This window comes from Cetorhinus maximus, chromosome 3 (assembly GCF_964194155.1).
Source record: "Cetorhinus maximus chromosome 3, sCetMax3.hap1.1, whole genome shotgun sequence".
Taxonomy (NCBI): Eukaryota; Metazoa; Chordata; class Chondrichthyes; order Lamniformes; family Cetorhinidae; genus Cetorhinus; species Cetorhinus maximus.
In genome coordinates, this window is record NC_135881.1 from 67342185 (window position 1) to 67362423 (window position 20239).

The 20239-nt window shown below is 43.5% G+C and overlaps 1 protein-coding gene across 1 annotated transcript in view; it reads right to left on the bottom strand.

Moving 5' to 3' along the window:
• The window catches only part of dnah5l (dynein, axonemal, heavy chain 5 like), a 465990-nt gene that overhangs the window by 155632 nt on the left and 290119 nt on the right, over window positions 1-20239 (bottom strand). Inside the window, exons 58-59 of the mRNA XM_078535621.1 lie at window positions 12697-12912; window positions 2565-2732 (exon numbers count right to left, since the gene is read on the bottom strand). Coding sequence (XP_078391747.1) covers window positions 2565-2732; window positions 12697-12912 — 384 coding nt within the window. The remainder of the gene's footprint in view (window positions 1-2564; window positions 2733-12696; window positions 12913-20239) is intronic.

Here is a 20239-nt window from a genome sequence, read left to right on the forward strand (position 1 = left end):
CGTCCACCTGCTGCTCCTCCTCCCTTCGGGTGCCGAAGGCCCCGGCCTGACTCCGTGAGGGAAAGGAGTACCTGGACGGACGTCAAGGTGTTCCATTTCCCTCTCACATTGCCACTGCAGGAACTCACCTGTGGCTACCGCAATGGAGTGCAGGTCAGCACACATCTCCGCATTCTGCTGGACCAGGGTCTCAATGGTGTCTGCCATCCTTTCCATGCACACACATGTGGGCACCACTCATCAGAGAGCAGGCAGGCACACTCCTCTGACTTGTGTGGCACTCTGTTGAGGCTTCCAGCAGCTATGTGTTATGCCACAGCCTTCTGCTGACTCTCCACAATGAGTTGGAAGGCTGAATCCAGAGTTTCATCATCTGACTCGGACCTCACAGATGCCTCTTCCCCAGCAGTCCTCCTAGTGTCGGGGAGATCAGCTGTACCTGCATTCTTCTGCTGCAGACATGTGTCCGGGCGGTGACCACCAGATTGTGAACCCGAGCCTGCTCTGGGTCTAGGTCCCACCGAGGTGTGTGTGCACTGATGGAGGGTGTGGGTAAGTGCTGTGATGGATCTTCCGGGCTGTTTATTTCCAGCTCTACAATGGAGGAGGTGTCCTCTTGGCTGGAAGTGTGGACGTGGATGGAGCTGAGGAACTAGCTGGCTGCGGGCGTCGGTCGCTTGGCAGATCTCCCTGTGAACCAAAGTAGAGATAATTGGCGCATGGCAGCAGAGTCAAAAGCAAGAGAGAGAGCACTCACAGTTGTGTTGAGAGATGGATAATGGGTTGTAGGATCCTCACATGGGTGTTCACCGCCAAACTCACCGCTGCCATATCATAGTCCATGTCCTCACCAGTCAGCACGATGGCACACTCCTCAAAATGAGTGAAGGACCTAATGTGGACCACTCCACCTCCGGTCTTGGACCTCTCCCTGCTGTTGTGAGCCAGCTTCTCCTGCATGAAAATAAATGGAGAAAGTGTGAGCAGGACACATGACACTGCGTGGAATGTTTGTGTGGTGACCGGGCCATGGACGGAATGAGGATATGAGCCTGATGGAGATGTGAGGGTGTGTGTGAGAGTTAGGGGTACTGTCTCCTGAGGTGTGAGATCTCGGTAGATGTGTGATGGCTTTGTGAATGCAAGCTGAGGGTGATGAGGTGGCTGACTTACCTTGGCGGAAAAGATCTTCTTCCTGCACTGGATGGCTGACCTCCTCTGTGCTCCAGTGGCACTGAATGCTGATGTCATCACCTCCCAGGCCAGACTGGTGACTCTGCTGGACCTCCTGCACAAGAGCTGGGGTAGTGGACATCACAGCAGCCTTCCACTGCGTCCAGCAGGTGACAGGCACCACTAAATTTGGGGGCTGCCATCTTCTTTGCTTTTGGTGCCATCTGTCATCTGGAGTAGTCATGGTTTATAGACATGAACATACGAACATGCGAAATAAGATCAGAAGTAGGCCATTTGGCCCCATGAGCCTACTCTGCCATTCAATAAGATCATGGCTGATCTGTATGTATTTCAAATTCCACATTCCTATCTCCCATAACCTTTGATTCCATACCTAACAAGAATCTATCTACCTCCACCTTAAAAATTCTCAATGACCCGGTCTCCAGCACCTTCTGAGGCAGAGAGTTCCAAAGTTCCACAACCCTCTGAGAGAAAAAGTTTCTCCTCATTTCTGTCCTAAAAGGGTGATCCCTAATTTTAAAACAGTTCCCCCTAGTTCTGGACTGACCCAACAGAGGAAACATCCTTTCTATGTCCACCTTGTCAATACTGTTCAGGATCTTATATACTTCAGTCAAGTAGCCCTCTAACTCCAGTGGAAACAAGCCCGGTCTGTCCAGATAGGTCCTCAAAAGATAATCCACTCATTCCAGGTATCAATCTGGCAAACCTCCTCTGAACCGCTTCCAATGCATTTACATCCTTTCTTAAATAAGGAGACCATAACTGCACACAGTATTCAAGATGTGGTCTCACCAATGTCTTGTATCAATTGGCAGCACCTCCTTACTTTTATGTTCAATTCCTCTTGTAATAAAGGGTTGCATTCCATTAGCATTCTGAAATACCTGCTGTACCTGCAAACTAACTTTTTGTGACTCATGCACTAGAATGCCTAGATCCCTCTGCACCTTGGAATTCTGCAGCCATTCTCTGTTTAAGTAATACTCTGCCTTTTTATTCTTCCTGCCCAAGTGAACAACTTCACGTTTCCCACATTATATTCCATCTGCCAGATGAAGTAGACAATGCACTCTGGTGCACTTTAAATGTGGTGCCTGGGGCAAGGAAGCGCTGAGGTCATGGCGGGGCAGGAAAATCCAAGCTCGCCCGCCAGTGTGTTTCCTATGAATGCATAATTAACAAGGTGAAACGCACTGGGAATGGGATGATACGGCGCGAAAACCCACCATTGTGGAGGTGGGTAAAACATCCTTTTTCCCGCTTGCTACTACACTTTGTGCAAATCTAGGAAGATTCCACCCATAGTATTGTACTATAGAGTCACAAGTTTTGCAATTTAATATTATGCATTGATACTGTACCTTCAATGGAAGCACTTCTTTATTAATTTCAAAGAAGCTTGCCATGGCCTTAGTCCACGAACACAGACCTGCAACATTGCCACACACCTTCTTAGCAGTCTCAAGATTATAGTCATCCATATCCAGGTAAGGTTGCAGCAAATCTACAACCTCTCCAGTGATAGAATCCTACACATAAAGTAAAGTCTGTTAAATCCTTTAAGCAGAGTGAATTAATTGGTTAAGCAAAGTTATCCAGAGACTGAACATTAATACAAATAAAACTTCATACTGACAATGGAAGTTTTGAATCCACTAAAAATAAGTATTTCTGGCAGCCACATATAATCACAAGAGTGTAAAACATCATTGCATATGATTTTTCACGCTATTAAGCTGAAACAGAGAACAGCACAACCATTAAATATTGAAAAGGCGTGCAATTGTTATACTTGAATTAATGCATATTTTTGAGATTTTCTTTGTTTTTCCATTTAATATTAGCTGGGAACGTACAAACATACATACAAACATATGTACAAGCATAAGAATTAGGAGTAGGAATAGGCCATTCGGCTCCATGAGCCTGCTCTGCCATTTATAAGATCACAGGTGATCTGATTGCACATGTCTATAAGGGTGCCTTTCCAATTTCACATCCATTTAAATTAATGGTTGGAAATCTATTCATTGTGCCAGAATGATCCAATACACCCCTGCACCAGAACAGGAAAATCATCCAGAAAGTGCCCATATTTTTCCTGACTAGAACTCTGATTCTTCTGCCAGGAGAGAACTGTGGGATATGAATGGTTATATGTGCGGTTAAAATCTAAAGGCCTGAAAATCCAATGTATGGTAAGAACTAAGATGCGGCAGGCCAGGACTACTCAACTAATTACTTCACCAAATTTCTCAGGGTCAAGAGAGCGCTCGTACTATTGGGGATGCATCTGGGACCTTTGTCACTGGCTTAAGGTTGAAAGTTACCTGCCAGGAGGTGCCAGGTCTCCTTCCCAAAAACCAGTTACAGGTGTCCTTTTAGTTCCTAGTGTGAAGAGTCATTTTAGCAATTATTAAATAATCTGGGCTCTATGACTGACCAAATGCAGTGAAGATGAACATATTCTATGTCACTTTCTTTCTCTCTCTCTCTCCCTCCCAAAACCTGGCAGTCTCACCTATCTGTGATATTCAATGATATTTTCAGAAAGCCTGTAACCCAATATCACAATGGGCTCCTCTGTACCCTTCCCATCTGAAAGCCCAACACCGTAGTAACATATATCACATGGGCCTTGTATCCAGGTAGAGATGCTGATTAACTATCCTTGAGAGCCCAACTCTCTTTCATCTTGGAACTAAGTGCACAGTTTAAAGTACAACTGTTTACAACAAAACAATCTCAACATTTTTCTGGGACTTTGGAGGCAGAGAGCCTCTCTGCCTTTGGGAAAATGGTGGAAGAGGCAGGAACTCAGAAGTCCTGCCCCTGGTCCCTATCATTTTCGAGCAGGTGGGAATGGACCCGGGTCGAGGTTTGCGCATGTGGGTACATGGAGATAGCTTCCCATACAAATCAGCAGCTACCTCCACTCATGCTTAATTTTGGTGACCCAGGTGTGTGAAACACCACGTGCATAGGTTAGGCTTTGAAGGGGCAGGTCTGAGTTTTGTGGAGTCCTTTGGAGAGGTGAAGTACCCTTTTGGAGAGGTAGGTTAACCCTTTGGCTATGGTCCTAGGACACCTTTGGGGAAAGTCAGATGCCCTTTGGAGGTGGTCAGGTCCCCCTTGAGAGAGGTAAGGTGCCTCTTGGATGATTGTTAAAAGTAGGCATGAATGTGCATAAAAAGTACGTAGGCTCATTAACTGTCAAGCTCATTGGAACTGTCAAAAGTGTCAAAATTAACTGTCAAAGGTAGCAGTCAAAATGTCAAAATGAACTGTTAAGCTGTCAAGGCATTAAAACTCCTGTTCTTAAAACCTTTGAAAAAAAATGTCTGGAGTGTTTGAAAAAATCATTGATTTCTACTTCACTGCCTTTTTACATAAGCTTAAGGCATTACTGGATTAGTGCTGCAATTCTGATTTCACAACTTTCCATTATCACAGTAGGGTACCTTCCATTTCACAGTTTGATTGACAGGTCCAAGTGGTTATAGACTCTTTGCAGTGGTACTATGAATTCCAATGTTTGTTTTTATAAAGGATTAAGCACTTGAATGAAATGTTTTCTTTTTTATAAGGGTGAAGTTTAAGGAATGTAAATGTAGTGAATGAGTTTTTATGAATGACAGTGTTTTTCTTAAAGGCTGAATTTTACGTTAATTGGGCGGGCGCGCCCCTGAACCGATTGGGCATGAAATCGGGCAAGATGATGTTGGGCAAGCGTCCCAACATCATCCCGTGCTCATGCGATATTTCGCTCGGCAAGCACACTCAAAAGTCAGGAGCGCACCCACCGACAATTAAGAGGGTATTAAGCACATTAATAGCGCAATTGTCTGTTATTTTTCATAGCCCATCCAACCTTATGGTTGGCGGATGGGCAAATCAGCCAGGTGGCCTTTGCATTTTTCATCAAAACTCATCCAAGGGCAGTATGAGATTTTCGTGGACAGCATTTTTATCATCTATATGTTCAGGTGCCTGATTGTGATGCTTGGACATTTTTATTCTGAATTTCAAAACTTTATTTCATGGTTTTCGGGTCTACAGCTCCCTGAGGCAGCTCTCTGTCTTCAGGGAGCTTTCTCTCAGCGCTTGCCAGTGCCTGCATTGACGTCATCACATGCCCCACTCCTGCTCCGACCCCGGCAGCGCTGAACTTTTCATCGTTAATTGGCCAGCCAGCGTGAAATCACGGTCAGGGGCCAGTCGCGGTTAGCAGTCTGTTTCTAGGCCGATCCCGGGCCCGCTGATCACACCCGCCCACCGAGTGGAAAATTCAAGCCTTAGAAAACTTCATTTTATTTAATCTCAGCATGGGTCCTGAAGTCTGCCCATGGTGGATACTGAGTTGGCATGGTAGATGTAAGGGCAAAGGGTCATGGGTGGGTTGGCATGAGTTGCCACTGACTTGGCATAGGGGACATAAAGGACCATGGGGATGGATAAAGGGGCGTAGGTTGGCATGGGGCACCATGGGTGGTTAGGTAGAGGGGCATAGAGTTAGGTAGAGAGGCATATTCATGGAGCATATGAGGAGCCATGGAGGGTGGGTAGAGAGCATGAGGGTGGGGCATGGTAGTGTATAGGTTGTGAGGAGGGTGGGGTTGAGGGCTGGAGAGCTATTTCTTGATTTACTGTTTTTTAAAAAAAAATCTTGAACACAGCGTTGGAGCACAGAGGCAAGTCTTCATCCCAGCCCATCTCCGCACCCGGCAGTCTCTGCACACATTCCAGGGCGGCAGGCCCGAATCCCAGAGAACCCTGCCACAGCGGAACAAAAATCCACACTTTCAGGCCACTTTTTCCAGAGCTGGCTTTGCGGTGCTGGGGAATGCACTAACCCTGTGCTCCCGACCTGGGAGTGAAAATCCATTCCTTCCAGTCTAATCATTGTTAGCATGCAAGCTGCTGACATTGTTGCCAAGTGTAAATAACTTGGACCTTCTTCCCAGCAATGCAATCTGGGTCCCCTTTAAACTCTAACAATCAAGCTGCCCAGCCTTACTGTCAGGTAGACCTCAGGACAGGTCACATGACTCTCGTCATTTTACCTTAAATTCAAAAAGTCTCAAAACATAACAATCTTATAAACCTCATAATTGTAACAATTGGCAATTACTTTCCACTAATATTACAATTATGAGTAAATGTGACCATCAAAATAACAAAAGAAAATTAAGGTACATAACAGCCTTTCTAAAATTAAATAAAAAATATTATTCTAAAAACAATTACAAGGACATGAGTTGTGAAAGAGAAATCATTCACTGAAAAAGCAATTTAGAGAGAAATCACACTATTAGTAGCAAACTCTGAAAATATTTACTCACACAGCTCTATGGCCTCAAGCAGTTTGATGGCACTGAACTCCATCACCTGCCCACTACATCTTTGTCTTAATTATTTCAATTTACTGCTTTACTCTTCTTCCTTCTGTCTGGTTGCACTTTCCTGCCATCATGCTTTCTTTTAATATTTTTAGTCATCCAAAGTTACTTTCTATAGTCGCCATCACTGTTCCCATTCCAATCTTCATGTATTTCTCATTAATTCCAATATGTTTTATTTTGATATTTTTCTAAATGAATTACCTTCCTCCTTTTTTATTAATTAGTTCCTGGGATGGCAACATTGCAGACATCCCAGGTGGTCCCAAATGAGACCAGTGTTACAGCTTATGAATGTACTAATCAATGATGCTAAGGGTTCATTAATTCAATTCCCCACGTAGATCACTGCATGTTAGCAGCGTTGCTGACATATATGGTCGTCAATTACAGTTTGATGTACTCCTGGATGTCCAATACACAATGTATGTGACATCCGATCATGTAATATCCAGTCATGTGACATCAGATCACATGACATATGACTGCAGTTTTTAATGTAACTTACTGATGTAGATGCTAGATGATGCAAAATTATTGTAAAGCTCTGATTGTAGTTTAATTTTTATTACTGATTTATAAATTTATAACAACTCAGATACTGATTACACATGACAGTAAATACTTGGAGGTCTAACACATAAAATAATGAAAATGTCTTTTAAAAATCAGAGAAACAGTGTTGTCAAGAAATGAGATTGTGCAATTTCCACAATATGATTAATTCATTTCCTGATATTTAAAGCAGGATTAACATTCTTGGGCATGACTTTAATTGTTGAGTGGCCATGAAACTACTTGAATGTTATTGCAGGTGAGTCCTAATTGGCCAGATTCTGCTGGTAAGGCTGTAGATATTTTTTCATTCATTTACGGGATGTGGGCGTCGCTGGCTGGGCCAGCATTTATGACCCGTCCCTAATTGCCCTTGAGCAGGTGGAGGTGAGCTGCCTTCTTGAACTGCTGCAGTCCATGTGGTGCAAGTACACCCACAGTGCTGTTAGGGAGGGACTTCCAGGATTTTGACCCAGCAACAGTTAAGGAACAGCGATATATTTCCAAGTCAAGGTAGTGTGTGACTTGGAGGGGAATTTCCAGGTGGTGGTGTTCCCATGTGTCTATTGCCTTTGTCCTTCTGGATGGTGGTGGTTGTAGGTTTGGAAGGCGCTGCCTAAGGAGCATTGGTGAGTTTCTGCAGTGCATCTTGTAGATGGTACACATTGCTGCCACTGTGTATCGGTGGTGGAGGGAGTGAATGTTTGTGGCTGGGGTGCCAATCAAGTGGGCTGCTTTGTCCTGGATGGTGTCAGGCTTCTTGAGTGTTGTTGGAGCTGCACTCATCCAGGGAAGTGGAGAGTATTCCATCACACTCCTGACTTGTGCTTTGTAGATGCTGGACAGGCTTTGGGGAGTCAGGAGGTGAGTTACTCGCCAAAGGATTCCTAGCCTCTGACCTGCTTTTGTAGCCACAGTATTTATATGGCTAGTCAAATTAAGTTTCTAGTCAATGGTAACCCCCAGGATGTTGACTGTAAGGGGTTCAGCGATTGTAATGCCACTGAACGTCAAAGGGTGATGGTTAGATTCTCTCTTGCTGGAGATGGTCATTGCCTGTTATTTGTGTGGTGCGAATGTTACTTGTTACTTGTCAGCCCAAGCCTAGATATTGTGCAGGTCTAGTTGCATTTAGACATAGACTGCTTCGGTATCTGAAGAGTCACGGATGGTGCTGAACATTGTACAATCATCACTTTTGACCTTACGATGAAAGGAAGGTCATTGATGAAGCAGCTCAAGATGTTTGGGCCTAGGACACTACCCTGAGGAACTCCTGCAGTGATGTCCTGGAGCTGAGGTGATTGACCTCCAACAACCACAACCATCTCCCTTTGTGCTAGGTATTACTCAAACCAGTGGAGAGTTTTTCCCCTGATTCCCATTGACTCCAGTTTTGCTAGGGCTCCCTGATGTCACACTCGGTCAAATACTACCTTGATGTCAAAGACAGTCACTCTCACCTCACCTTATTCTGTAGCGAGACCAAACTCATGCAGCAGCATTTGTATCAGTTATCATTAAATTAATATGGAAGTGGCTACTTCAAAAAATGAGAAATATTTCAGTGACTTCACGACATGGGCTGCAGCGGTTCAAGAAGGCGGATCACCACCACCTTCTCAAAGGCAATTAGGGATGGGCAATAAATGCTGGCCTGCCAGTGACACACACATCCCGTGAAAGAATAAAAAAAAGTGTCTGACCTTTCCTAAATGCCTTCTGATTTGCCCAAGGTGCATGGCTGAGGTATGAAATGAATACTTTACAACTGTCTTTACCAAGGAAAAAGATGCTATGCAGGTAAAGGTGAAAGACGACCTAGTTTAGACACTTGAAGGGTTTAACATTGATAAAGAGGAGGCAGTGAATTGGCTGGTCCGTACTTAAAAGTCGATAATTCACCAGGACCGGATGAGATTCATGGAAGGATACTAAGGGAAGTGAGAGTGGAAATTGCGGAGGCACTGGCCATAATTTTCCAATCTTCCTTAGGCTCAGGGGTGGTGCAAGAGGACTGGAAAATTGTAAATGTTATATTCTTGTTCAAACAATGGTGGAAAGATAAGCCCAGCAACTATAGACCAGTCAGTTAAATCTTAGTAGTGGGGGAGTTTCTAAAATGATAATCGAAACAAAATTTATAGTCACTTGGGCAAATGCGATTTAATTAAGGAAAGCCAACATGGATTTGCGAAAGGAAAATTGTGTTTAACTAACTTGCTTGAGTGTTTTGATAAGAGAACAGAGAGGGTTGATGGGGGTAATGTAGTAATGCTGTTGATGTGTACATGGACTTCCAAAAACATTTGATAAAAGTGCCACAAAACAGACTTGTGAGCGAAATTAGACTGCATGGAATAAAAGGGACAGTAACAACATGGGTATGAAATTGGCTGAGTGTTAGGAATCAGAGAGTATCATAGAATCACAAAATCACAAAATTGTTACAGCGCAGAAGACCATTTGGCCCATTGTGTCTGCACTGGCTCGCTGAATGAGCGATTCACTTAGTGTCATTCTCCTGCCTTCTCCATGTAACCCTGCACATTCTTCCTTTCCAGATAACAGTATAATTCCCCTTTGAATGCTTCAAGTGAACCTGTCTCCACCACACTCTCAGGCAAGGAATTCCAGGCGTTAATCACTCGCTGCATGAAAAGGTTTTTTCTAAAATCACATTTGCTTCTTTTGCCAATTGCTTTGAATCTGAAACTCTCTCATTCTCAATCCTTTCATGAGGGAGAAGAATTTTTCCCTATAAACTCTGTCCAGACCCCTCATGGTTTTGAATACCTCCATCAAATCTCATCTCAGCCTACTTTTCTCCAAGGCAAACAGTCCTAGCTTCTCCAATCTATCTGCATAACAAAATTTCCTCATCTTTGGAACCACTCTTGTGAATCTTTTCTGCACTCTTTCCAATGCCTTCACATCCTTCATAAAACGTCAAGCCCAGAATTGGATGCAATACTCCAATGGAAGCCGAACTAGTGTTTTATGCAAATTCAACATAACTTCCTTGCTCTTGTGCTCTATGCCCCTATTAATAAAGCCTAGGATACCGTTTGCTTTAATAACCACACTCTCAACCTGTCCTGCCACCTTCAATGACTTATGCACAGATACAACCTGGTTCTTCTGCTCCTGCACGCCCTTTGGAATTGTACCTTTTATTTTATATTGTCTCTCCATGTTCGTCCTGCCAAAATGAATCACTTAACATTTCTCTGCATTGAACTTCATCTGCCACCTATCCGCCCATTTTTTTTTGAAATTCTGCAGTGTCCTCTTCACAGTTCACAATGCTTCTAAGTAATCATTTAATACCTCAGCTTTGCCCTCTACCTCCTTGCGTAAATCCCCTTTTTGGTCCCTAATTGGGCCTCCTCATCCTTTTACCACTTTTACCATTCTTTTACTATTTATATGCCTATATAAGACAATAGGATTCCCTTTTATATTGGCTGCCAGTCTCTTTTCTTCTTGCTTCTCTTATTTGCTTTTTCACATCTCCTCTGAACCTTCTTTATTTAGCTTGGTTCTCAATTGTATTTCCTACCTGACATCTGTCATAAGCACACTTTCTCTTCTTTATCTTAATTTCTAGCTGTTTTGTCATCCAGGGAGCTCTGGATTTGTTTGCCTTACCTTTCCCTTTCGACGGAATATACCCTGAAAATACCTTTCCCTTTTGAGGGAATATACCCTGTCCATGCCTGAACTCTCTCTTCTTTCAAGGTATCCCACTGTTTAGCTACCGTTTTCCTGCCTCCAACTTGACTCCAATTTCTCTGGCACAGATCTGTTCTTACCCTATTGAAGTAGGCTTTCACTCTGTATTGTCCTTTGTCCTTTTCCATAGCCAGCTTAAACCTTATGATACAATGTTTGCTGTCGCCTAAGTGTTCTCCTAATGACATTTGATCCACTTGACCTATCTCATTCCCAAGAACCTGGCCCAGCAGTACCTTCTTTATTGTTGGACTGGAAACATACTGTTGTATAAAATTTTCCTGAACACAAGTAGCGATGAACTGTTGTTTTTCAGAGTGGAGGAAGGATTACAGTGGTGTTCCCCAGGGATTGGTGTTAGGACTCCTGCTCTTCCTGATATATATTAATGACCTAGACCTTGATGCACAGGGCACAATTTCAAAATTTGTAGATAATACAAAATTTGGGAGTATTTTGAACTGTGAAGAGGATTATGTAGAACTTCAAAAGGACATGTTGTTGGAGTGGGTGGACAACTGGCAGGTGAAATTTAATGCAGAGAAGTGTGAAGTGATTCATTTTGACAGGAGGAATGCAGAAAAACAATATAAAGGGTACAATTCTAAAGGGGTTACAGGAGTAGGCCAGACCTGTGTGTACATGTGCATAAGCCATTGAAGGTGGCAGGACAGGTTGAGAGAGCGATTAATAAAACATACAGCATCTATGCTTTATCAATAGGGGAATAGAGTTCAATTGCAAGGAGGTTATGTTAAACTTGCATAGAACACTGGCCTCAACTGGAGTATCATGTCCAATTCTGGGTGCCATACTTTAGGAAAGATGATTAGAGAGAGTGAAGAAAAGATTGACAAAAATGATTCCAGGGATGATGAACTTCAGTTATAGATTGGAGAGGTTGGGACTGTTTTCTTCGCAGAAGAGAAGGCTGAGAAGCGATGTGATAGGGGTATGCAAATTCATTAGGGATCTGGACAGGGTGCATAGGGAAAACTGTTCTCATTGGTGGAAGAATTGTAAACAAGAGGGCACAGATTTTTGGTAATTGGTAAGAGAAGCAGTCAAGACATGAGGAAAATTGTTTTCACATAGCGAGTGGTTGGGATCTGGAATGCACTGTCTGAGTGTTTGGTGGAGGCAGTTACAAATGGGCCATGTAAGAGGGAATTGAATTATTATCTGAAAAGGAAGAATGTGTAGGGCTACAGGGAAAAGGCCAGGGAGTGGCATGGGGTAAGTTGCTCCTTTGGAGAGCAAGTGCAGACAAGATGGGCCAAATGGCCTCCTTTTGTGCTGTAACCACTCTATGATTCTATTATTAAAACCATTTTGCAGACACTTCAAGATAACCTTTATCTCCTTTTTCCAAAAGTAAATTTAAATGCTCCTCTGCACTTCTGAAAATGTATTTCTTAAATGTAACATTTTCCTGTGATATTACATTCTTACTATATTCAATGAATTTTTTTTAGATATGTAAGGCTTCAATTGACTACTTATCCTCCCTCAACAGTGCAGATGTTGAATGAGGGGAAACAACTGTCTATTTTCGCCATACATACATCTGATTGGTAAAGGCACTGAGATGGTGGAGAATCCAGTTTTGGAGCATCATTGGAGAGACCTGGAATCAGGCCAAAAGGCACCTCTCAATTTCGGGTGGAGTATGGTGTAGGGGATCTTCATTATAAAAGGTGCTTGATCAGTATATAATAAATCAAGTTCCAAACTTTAACTAAACAGGTTCAAATTGTGATAACAACTGAAACCAACTCAGAGATAGAAATGATTGGCTTGTTACCTTTGTGAATGTCAGCAACATGTTAAGAAATGAAGCATTGTTCATCAGCTTTGAAGCTTCAGCCCATGAAGGTTTCATACAAGGTCGATCTGGATCAAGAGTCACAAGATCTACTTTTCTTTGGAAGAGAAGCAGCACACAGTCCATGATTCGCATGATCAAGTGAGGTGGTTTGCCTAATTTGCGTACTGTGGCAATATCAGCTGGTTTGATAGTCTGTAAATATTTTAAAACAATGTTAATTATAATGTGACAAAAAATTTTAATCTTATTCATCAACAACACAACAATTGTTGAAGATTCTGTTAAACTACTGTTTAATAAACCAATACTTGTTGCAAGTTATTAATTAAGTATACTAGTATAACACCTAATATACTAATACTACAGCTTAATTTATTCAACATAGAAAAATGCACATTAATTTAAATGCATCACAGGGAAAATTTTATCTTCACTGCCTGCACAGTAATCATTGATGTGTTCTGCAAAATGCAAGCGATCCATTCCATCAAATTACCACTTAGGTGGCAAAGATGAAAATTTATTCCCATAGCTCCTCAAAGTAATATTGAACTATGAAGTTAAAGGGACCTTACTTATTATTGCTGCAATATATCCCAGACACACCATATTCATTTGCTTAATCTGCTAATTCATATTCACAAATTCTAAGCAAACACATATTTACAATTAGGACTGAACGTTAACTGTAAGTTATAGTACGTTATAGTAAGACAAAAGCTGATTTAGGATGGAATTTCCTCTTTCAATTATTGGATAGTTGGGTTGAGATTCTGTCTGGCATGATCCTGCTCCAGGCCACACTCTTAGATAAGATCTTTGGAGGGATATTTGTTGAATCTTCAGAGTTCTCATACCACATCAATGCAGTTCATATCATTTCTGGTTCTACAACAGCAGTCTGGGAACATGGGAAGTCTTGGTCGTGCGCCATGACTGCAGTATGTGGGAATCTGTGGAATGCTCTGCAATCCTGGCCAACAATATTTGCAGTAAGTGTCTGCAGCTTGCGCAACCATAGCTCAGAGGTGCTGAGCTAGAGTTTAAATTGCAAACAATGAGGGCATGAGGGAAGGGGAGAGTTACCTGCGTGTTTTGTTCCACGAAACTGTCACACCCCTTAGGTTAGGCAGAACTTTAGGGTTGGTCAATGATCAGGGACAGGAGGATGTGACTATGGGTCAGGCATGTATGGAGTGACAGAGGAGCCTCAGCCCCTGACTTTGTCCAATCGGTACGAGGTTCTTGCTACCAGTGTGAATGAGAAGAAGGACTGCATTGTGGATGAGCGAACTGACCATGGCACCATGGTGTAGCATGCCATTCAAGTGAGGGGAGTGAAAAGGAATGTGGTAATGATAGGAGACAGTATAGTCAGGAGGGTAGGTACTGTTCCTTGCAGCCATGACCGAGAGCTCTGAAGATTGTGTTGCCTTGCCGACGCCAGGGTTAAGGATATCTCCTCGCATCTGGAAAGGAACTTGGAGCGGGACGGGGACAATCCAGTTGTTGTGGTCCATGTGGGAACCAATGACATAAATAGGCCCAGGTATGATGTTCTGCTAAGAGTTTGAGAAGTTAGGGCCCAAATTAAAATGCAAAGCATCAAAGAGAATGATCTCTGAATTGTTACCTGAGTCACATGCACAGGGTCAAGCATCTTAGGGAATTAAACATGTAGCTCAAGGGGTGGTGTGGAAAGAAGGGGTTTTGATTCATGGGGCATTGGCATCGGTACTCAGAAAAGAGGGAGTTATTCCATCGGGATGGGCTCCACTTAAACCGGGCTGGAACCAGTGTCCTGGCCAATCGTATAACTAGGGCTTTGGACAGGGCTTTAAACTAATGGGGGAGGGAGGAAGGAGGGTTCAGGTGAAGGGAGATTTAGAAAACCAAAAAATAAGGTTGAGGCAATGGAACACTGTAGTGATTTGGGTAAAGACAAGCAGAATGAGGCAGGAAGGGACAGAGAGTTTAATTTTAATTGTGCATTAGCGAATAAGGTCAATGCAAGGAATAGTAGCAAAAAATGTTCTTTATCTGAATGCACAAAGCATCTGCAATAAGGTAGATGAACTAGTGGCACAAATAGAGATAAATGGTTTACATCAAATCACTATTAAAAAGACATGGTTGCAAGGTGATCAAGGTGGTTCAAGAAGGCGGCTCATCACTATTTCATCAAGGTCAATTAGGGATGGGCAATAAATGCTGGCCCATCTCCCGTGACGCCCACAGCCCACGAAAGAATTTTAAAAAACATATTCCAGGCTACACAATATTTCTGACATACAGACAGTATGCAAAGGAGAAGGGGTAGACCTGATGGTAAAGGGTGACATAGGACATTAGTGAGAACGGGTCTGGCCTCAGAAGGTCATTTTGTTTTATTCATTCATGGGATGTGGGCGTCGCTTGCTAGGCCAGCATTTATTGCATATACCTAATTGCCCTTAAGAAGGTGGTGATGAGCTGCCTTCTTGGACCGCTGCAATCAGTGTGGTGTAGTTACACATACAGTGCCTAACAGAGTTCCAGGATTTTGACAAAGCGACAGTGAAGTAACGATGTTATATTTTCAAGTCAGGGTGGTAAGTGGTTTGAAGGGGAACTTCTAGGTGGTGGGGTTCCCATGTGACAGCTGCCCTTGTCCTTCTAGATGGTAGTGGTCATGGGTTTGAAAGGTGCTGTCTAAGGAGCCTAGGTGAGTTCCTGCAGTGCATCTTGTAGATGGTACACACTGTTGCCACTATGCATCAGTGGTGGAGAGAGTGAATGTTTGTGGTTGTGGTGCCAATCAAGCAGGTTGCTTTGTGCTGGATGGTGTCAAGCTTCTTGAGTGCTGTTGGAGCTGCACCCATCCAGGCAAGTGGACAGTATTCCATCACACTCCTGACTTGTGCCTTGTAGATGGTAGACAGGCTTTAATGAGTCAGGAAGTGAGTTACTCACAAAAGGATTCCTAGCCTCTGACCTGCACTTGTAGCCCAGTGTTTAAATGGCTGGTCCAGTTCAATTTCTGGTCAATGGTAATCCTCCAGGATGTTGATGGTGGGCGATTCCCTCTCACCTCACCTTTGGAGTTCAGCTCTTTTGTCCATGCTTGAACCAAGGCTGTAATGAGGTCAGGAGCTGAGTGGCCCTGGCGGAACTCAAGCTGAGTGTCAGTGAGCAGTCTATTGCTAAGCAAGTGCTGCTTGATAGCACTGTTGACGACACCCTCCATCACTTTACTAATGATTGAGAGTAGACTGATGGGGCGGTAATTTGCTGAGTTGGATTTGTCCTGATTTTTGTGTACAGGACACACCTGGGGAATTTTCCACATAGCCGGGTAGATGCCAGTGTTGTAACTTACTGGAACAGCTGGGCTAGGGGCACAGCAAGTTCTAGAGCGCAAGTCTTCAATACTATTACCAGGATATTGTCAGAGTCCATAACCTTTTCAGTATCCAGTGTCTTCAGCCGTTTCTTAATATCACGTGGAGTGAATCGAATTGGCTGAAGACTGGCATCTGTGATGCTGGGGACCTCCAGAGGAGGCCGAGATGGATCATCCACTCGGTACTTCTTGCTGATTATTGTTATAAATGCTTCAGCCTTATCCTTTGCACTACTGTGCTGGGCTCCCCCATCATTGAGGATGGGGATATTTGTGGAGCCTCCTCCCCCATTGAGTTGTTTAATTGTCCACTACCATTCATGGCTGGATGTGGCAGGACTGCAGAGCTTAGATCTGATCTGTTGGTTGTACAATCACTTAGCCCTATCTACCACTTGCTGCTTATGCTGTTGGCACGCAAGTAGCCCCGTGTTATAGCTTCACCGGGTTGACACCTCAATTTTAGGTATGCCTGGTGCTGATCCTGGCATGCCCTCCTGCACTCTTCATTGAACCAGCGTTGATCCCCTGGCTTGGTAGTAATGGTAGAGTGTGGGATATGCTGGCCTATTAGGTTATAGATGGTGGTTGTGTGCAATTTTACTGCTGCTGATGGCCCACAGCACCTCATGGTTACCCAGTCTTGAATTGCTAGATCTGTTCAAAATCTATCCCATTTAGCACGGTGGTAGTGCCACACAACACAATGGAGGGTATCCTCAATGTGAAAACAGGATTTTGTCTCCACAAGGACTGTGCGGTGGTCACTCCTACTGATACTGTCATGGACAGATGCATCTGTGGCAGGCAGGTTGGTGAGGATGAGGTCAAGAATGTTTTTCCCTCTTGTTGGCTCCCTCACCACCTGCCACAGACCCAGTCTAGCAGTTATATCCTTTAGGACTCGGTCAGCTTGGTCTGTAGGGATGCTACTGAACTAGTCTTGGTGATGGACATTGAAGTCCCCACCCAGAGTACATTCTGCACCCTTGCCACCCTCAGTGCTTCCTCAAAGTGGTGTTCAACATGGTGGAGCACTGATTCATCAGGTGAGGGTTGGGGGTGCTGGTGGTATGTGATAATCTGCAGGAGGTTTCCTTGCCCATGTTTGACCTGACGCAATTAAATTTCATGTGGTCCGGAGTCAATGTTGAGAACTCCCAGAGCAACTCCCTCCCGACTATATACCACTGTACTGCCACCTCTGCTGGATCTGTCCTGCCAGTGGGACAGGACATACCCAGGGATGATGATAGTGGTGTCTGGGACATTATCTGTAAGGTATGATTCCGTGAGTATGACTTACTGCTTTTTTGCTTGATTAGTCTGTGAAGTATCACACAGAATCACAGAATAAGGAGGAGGCCATTTGGCTCTCCAAATGAGCAAATGACCTAGTGCCATTGCCCTGCCTTTTCCCTGTACCCTTACAACATTGTTTCTATTCAAATAAACATCTATTGTCCTCTTGAATGACTCGATTGAACCTGCCTCCACCACACTTCCAGGCACTGCGTTCCAGACGTGAACCACTCGTTGTGTGAAAAAGTTTTCTCTCACATCATACTTGCTTCTTTTGCAAATCAATTTAAAGCTGTGCCCTCTCATTCTTGATACTTTTACGAGTGAGAACAGCTTCTCCCTATCTTCTCTGTCCAGCCCCCTCATTATCTTGAACATCTCTATCAAATCTCCTCTCAGCCTTCTTCTCTCCAAGGAGAACAGTCCCAACCTCTCCAATCTATCCTCACAGCTGAAGTTTCTCATCGCTGGAACCATTCTTATAAACCTCTTCTGCACTCTCTCCAATGTGTTCACATCCTTCCTATAATATGGCACCCAGAACTGTACAGAATATTTCAGCTGAGGTCTAACAAGTGACTTATATAAATTCAGCATAACCTCGCTGCTCTTGTACTCTATGCCCCTATTAATAAAGACCAGGATACTATATGCTTTATTAACTGCTCTCTCGACCTGTCCTGCCACCTTCAATGATCTATGCACATATACACCCAAGTCTTTCTGCTCCAGCACCCCTTCAAACTTTCACCCCTTATTTTACATTGTCAGTCCATGTTCTTCCTACCAAAATACATCACATCACATTTCTCCGCATTGAACTTCATCTGTTACCTATCTGCCCACTCCACCAACCTGTCTATGTCCTCTTGAAGTTCCATTCTGTCCTCCTCGCTGTTCACAACACTCCCAACCTTTGTATCATCTGCAAAGTTTGAAATTGTCCCCTGCACACCAAGATCTAGATCATTGATATATATCAAGAAAAGCAAGGGTCCCAATACCGACCCCTGGGGATCTCCACTACAAACCTTCCTCCAGCCCGAAAAATATCCATTGACCAGTACTCTCTGCTCCCTATTTTTCAGACAATTTTGTATCCACGTTGCTACTGTCCCTTTTATTCCATGAGCAATAACTTTTCTCACAAGTCAGTTATGTGACACTGTCAAATGCCTTTTGAAAGTCCATGTACACCACATCAACAGCATTACCCTCATCGACCTTTTCTGTTACCTCTTCAAAAAACTCCAGCAAGTTCGTTAAACACGATTTCCCCTTTAGAAATCCATGCTGGCTCTTTCTTATCAGCCCATGTTTTACCATGTGCCTACTAATTCTATCCCGAATAATTGTTTCTAGAATCTTGCCCACCACTGAAGTTAAACTGACTGGTCTGTAATTGCTGGGCTTAACCTTACAACCTTTTTTGAACATGGGCATAATGTTTGCAATTCTCCAGTCCTCTGGCACCACTCCTGAGCCTAGGGAAGACTAAACAATTATGGCCAGTGCCACTGCAATTTCTACTCTCACTTCCTTCAATATCCTTGGATGCATCTCATCCGGTCCCGGTGCCTTGTCAACTTTAAGTACCAGCAGTCTATTCAACACTTGCTCCTTATTAATTTTGAACCCTTCTAGTGAGTTTCTTTGTCTGTCACCATTGCCTCCTTGGTAAAGACGGATGCAAAGTATTCATTTAATACCTCAAGTATTCATTTAATACCTCAGCCATGGCCCCTTTGTCCATGTGTAAATTCCCTTTTGGGTCCCTAATCGGCCCTATTCCTCCTTTTACCACCCTTTTGCTATTTATTTGTCTATAGAAGACTTTGGGATTCCCCTTTATGTTGGCTGCCAGTTCCTCATAATTCCTCTTCGCTTCTCTAATATGCTTTTTCACCTCCCCTCTGAACCTTCTGTATTTCTCTTGGTTCTCAATTGTATTTTCTACTGGAGGCCCTGTCATAAGCGCACTTTTTCTTCTTTATCTTAATTTCAATCACCTTCTTCATCCAGGGAGCTCTGGATTTGTTTGTCCTACCTTTCCCTTTCGATGGAATATACCTTGACTGTGCCCGAACCAATTCTTTTTTGAAGGTAGCCCATTGTTCAGTTACAGTTTTTCCTGTCAATCTTTTGTTCCAATCTATCTGGCCCAGCTCCGTTCTTGCCCCATCGAAGTCAGCTGTTATCCAGTTAATTATTCTTACTCTGGATTGCCTATTGTCCTTTTCTATCATCATCCTAAACAGTACAATACAATGATCACTGTCTCCTAAATGTTCCACCACTGACACTTGATCTACTTGGCCCACCTTACTTCCAATAACCAGATCCAACAGTGCATCTTTTCTTGTTGGATTGGACACATACTGCTGTAGAAAATTCTCCTGAACACAATCTAGGAACTTTGGCCTTTCTCCACCCTTTACATTACCACTGTCCCAGTTTATATTTGGGTAATTAAAGTCCCCATTATACCTACTCTATAATGCCTGCATCTCTGTAATTTCCCTGCAGATTTGTTTTCCTATGTCCTTCTCACTATTTGGCAGTCTATAGACTACGAGCAATGTAATTGCACCTTTTTTGTTCCTTAGCTCTAGCCAGATTGATTCTGTCCTTGAACTCTCTGGGACACCCTCTTTCTCCAGCACTGCAATGCTCTCCTTTACCAATACTGCCACCCCTCCTACTTTCCTCCCTTTCCTATCTCTTCTGAACACCTCGTACCCGGGAATATTTAACACCCAGCTCTGCCCTTTCTTGAGCCAGGTCTCTGTTATCGCCACAGCATCATATTTTCACATGGCAATCTGCGCCTGTAAC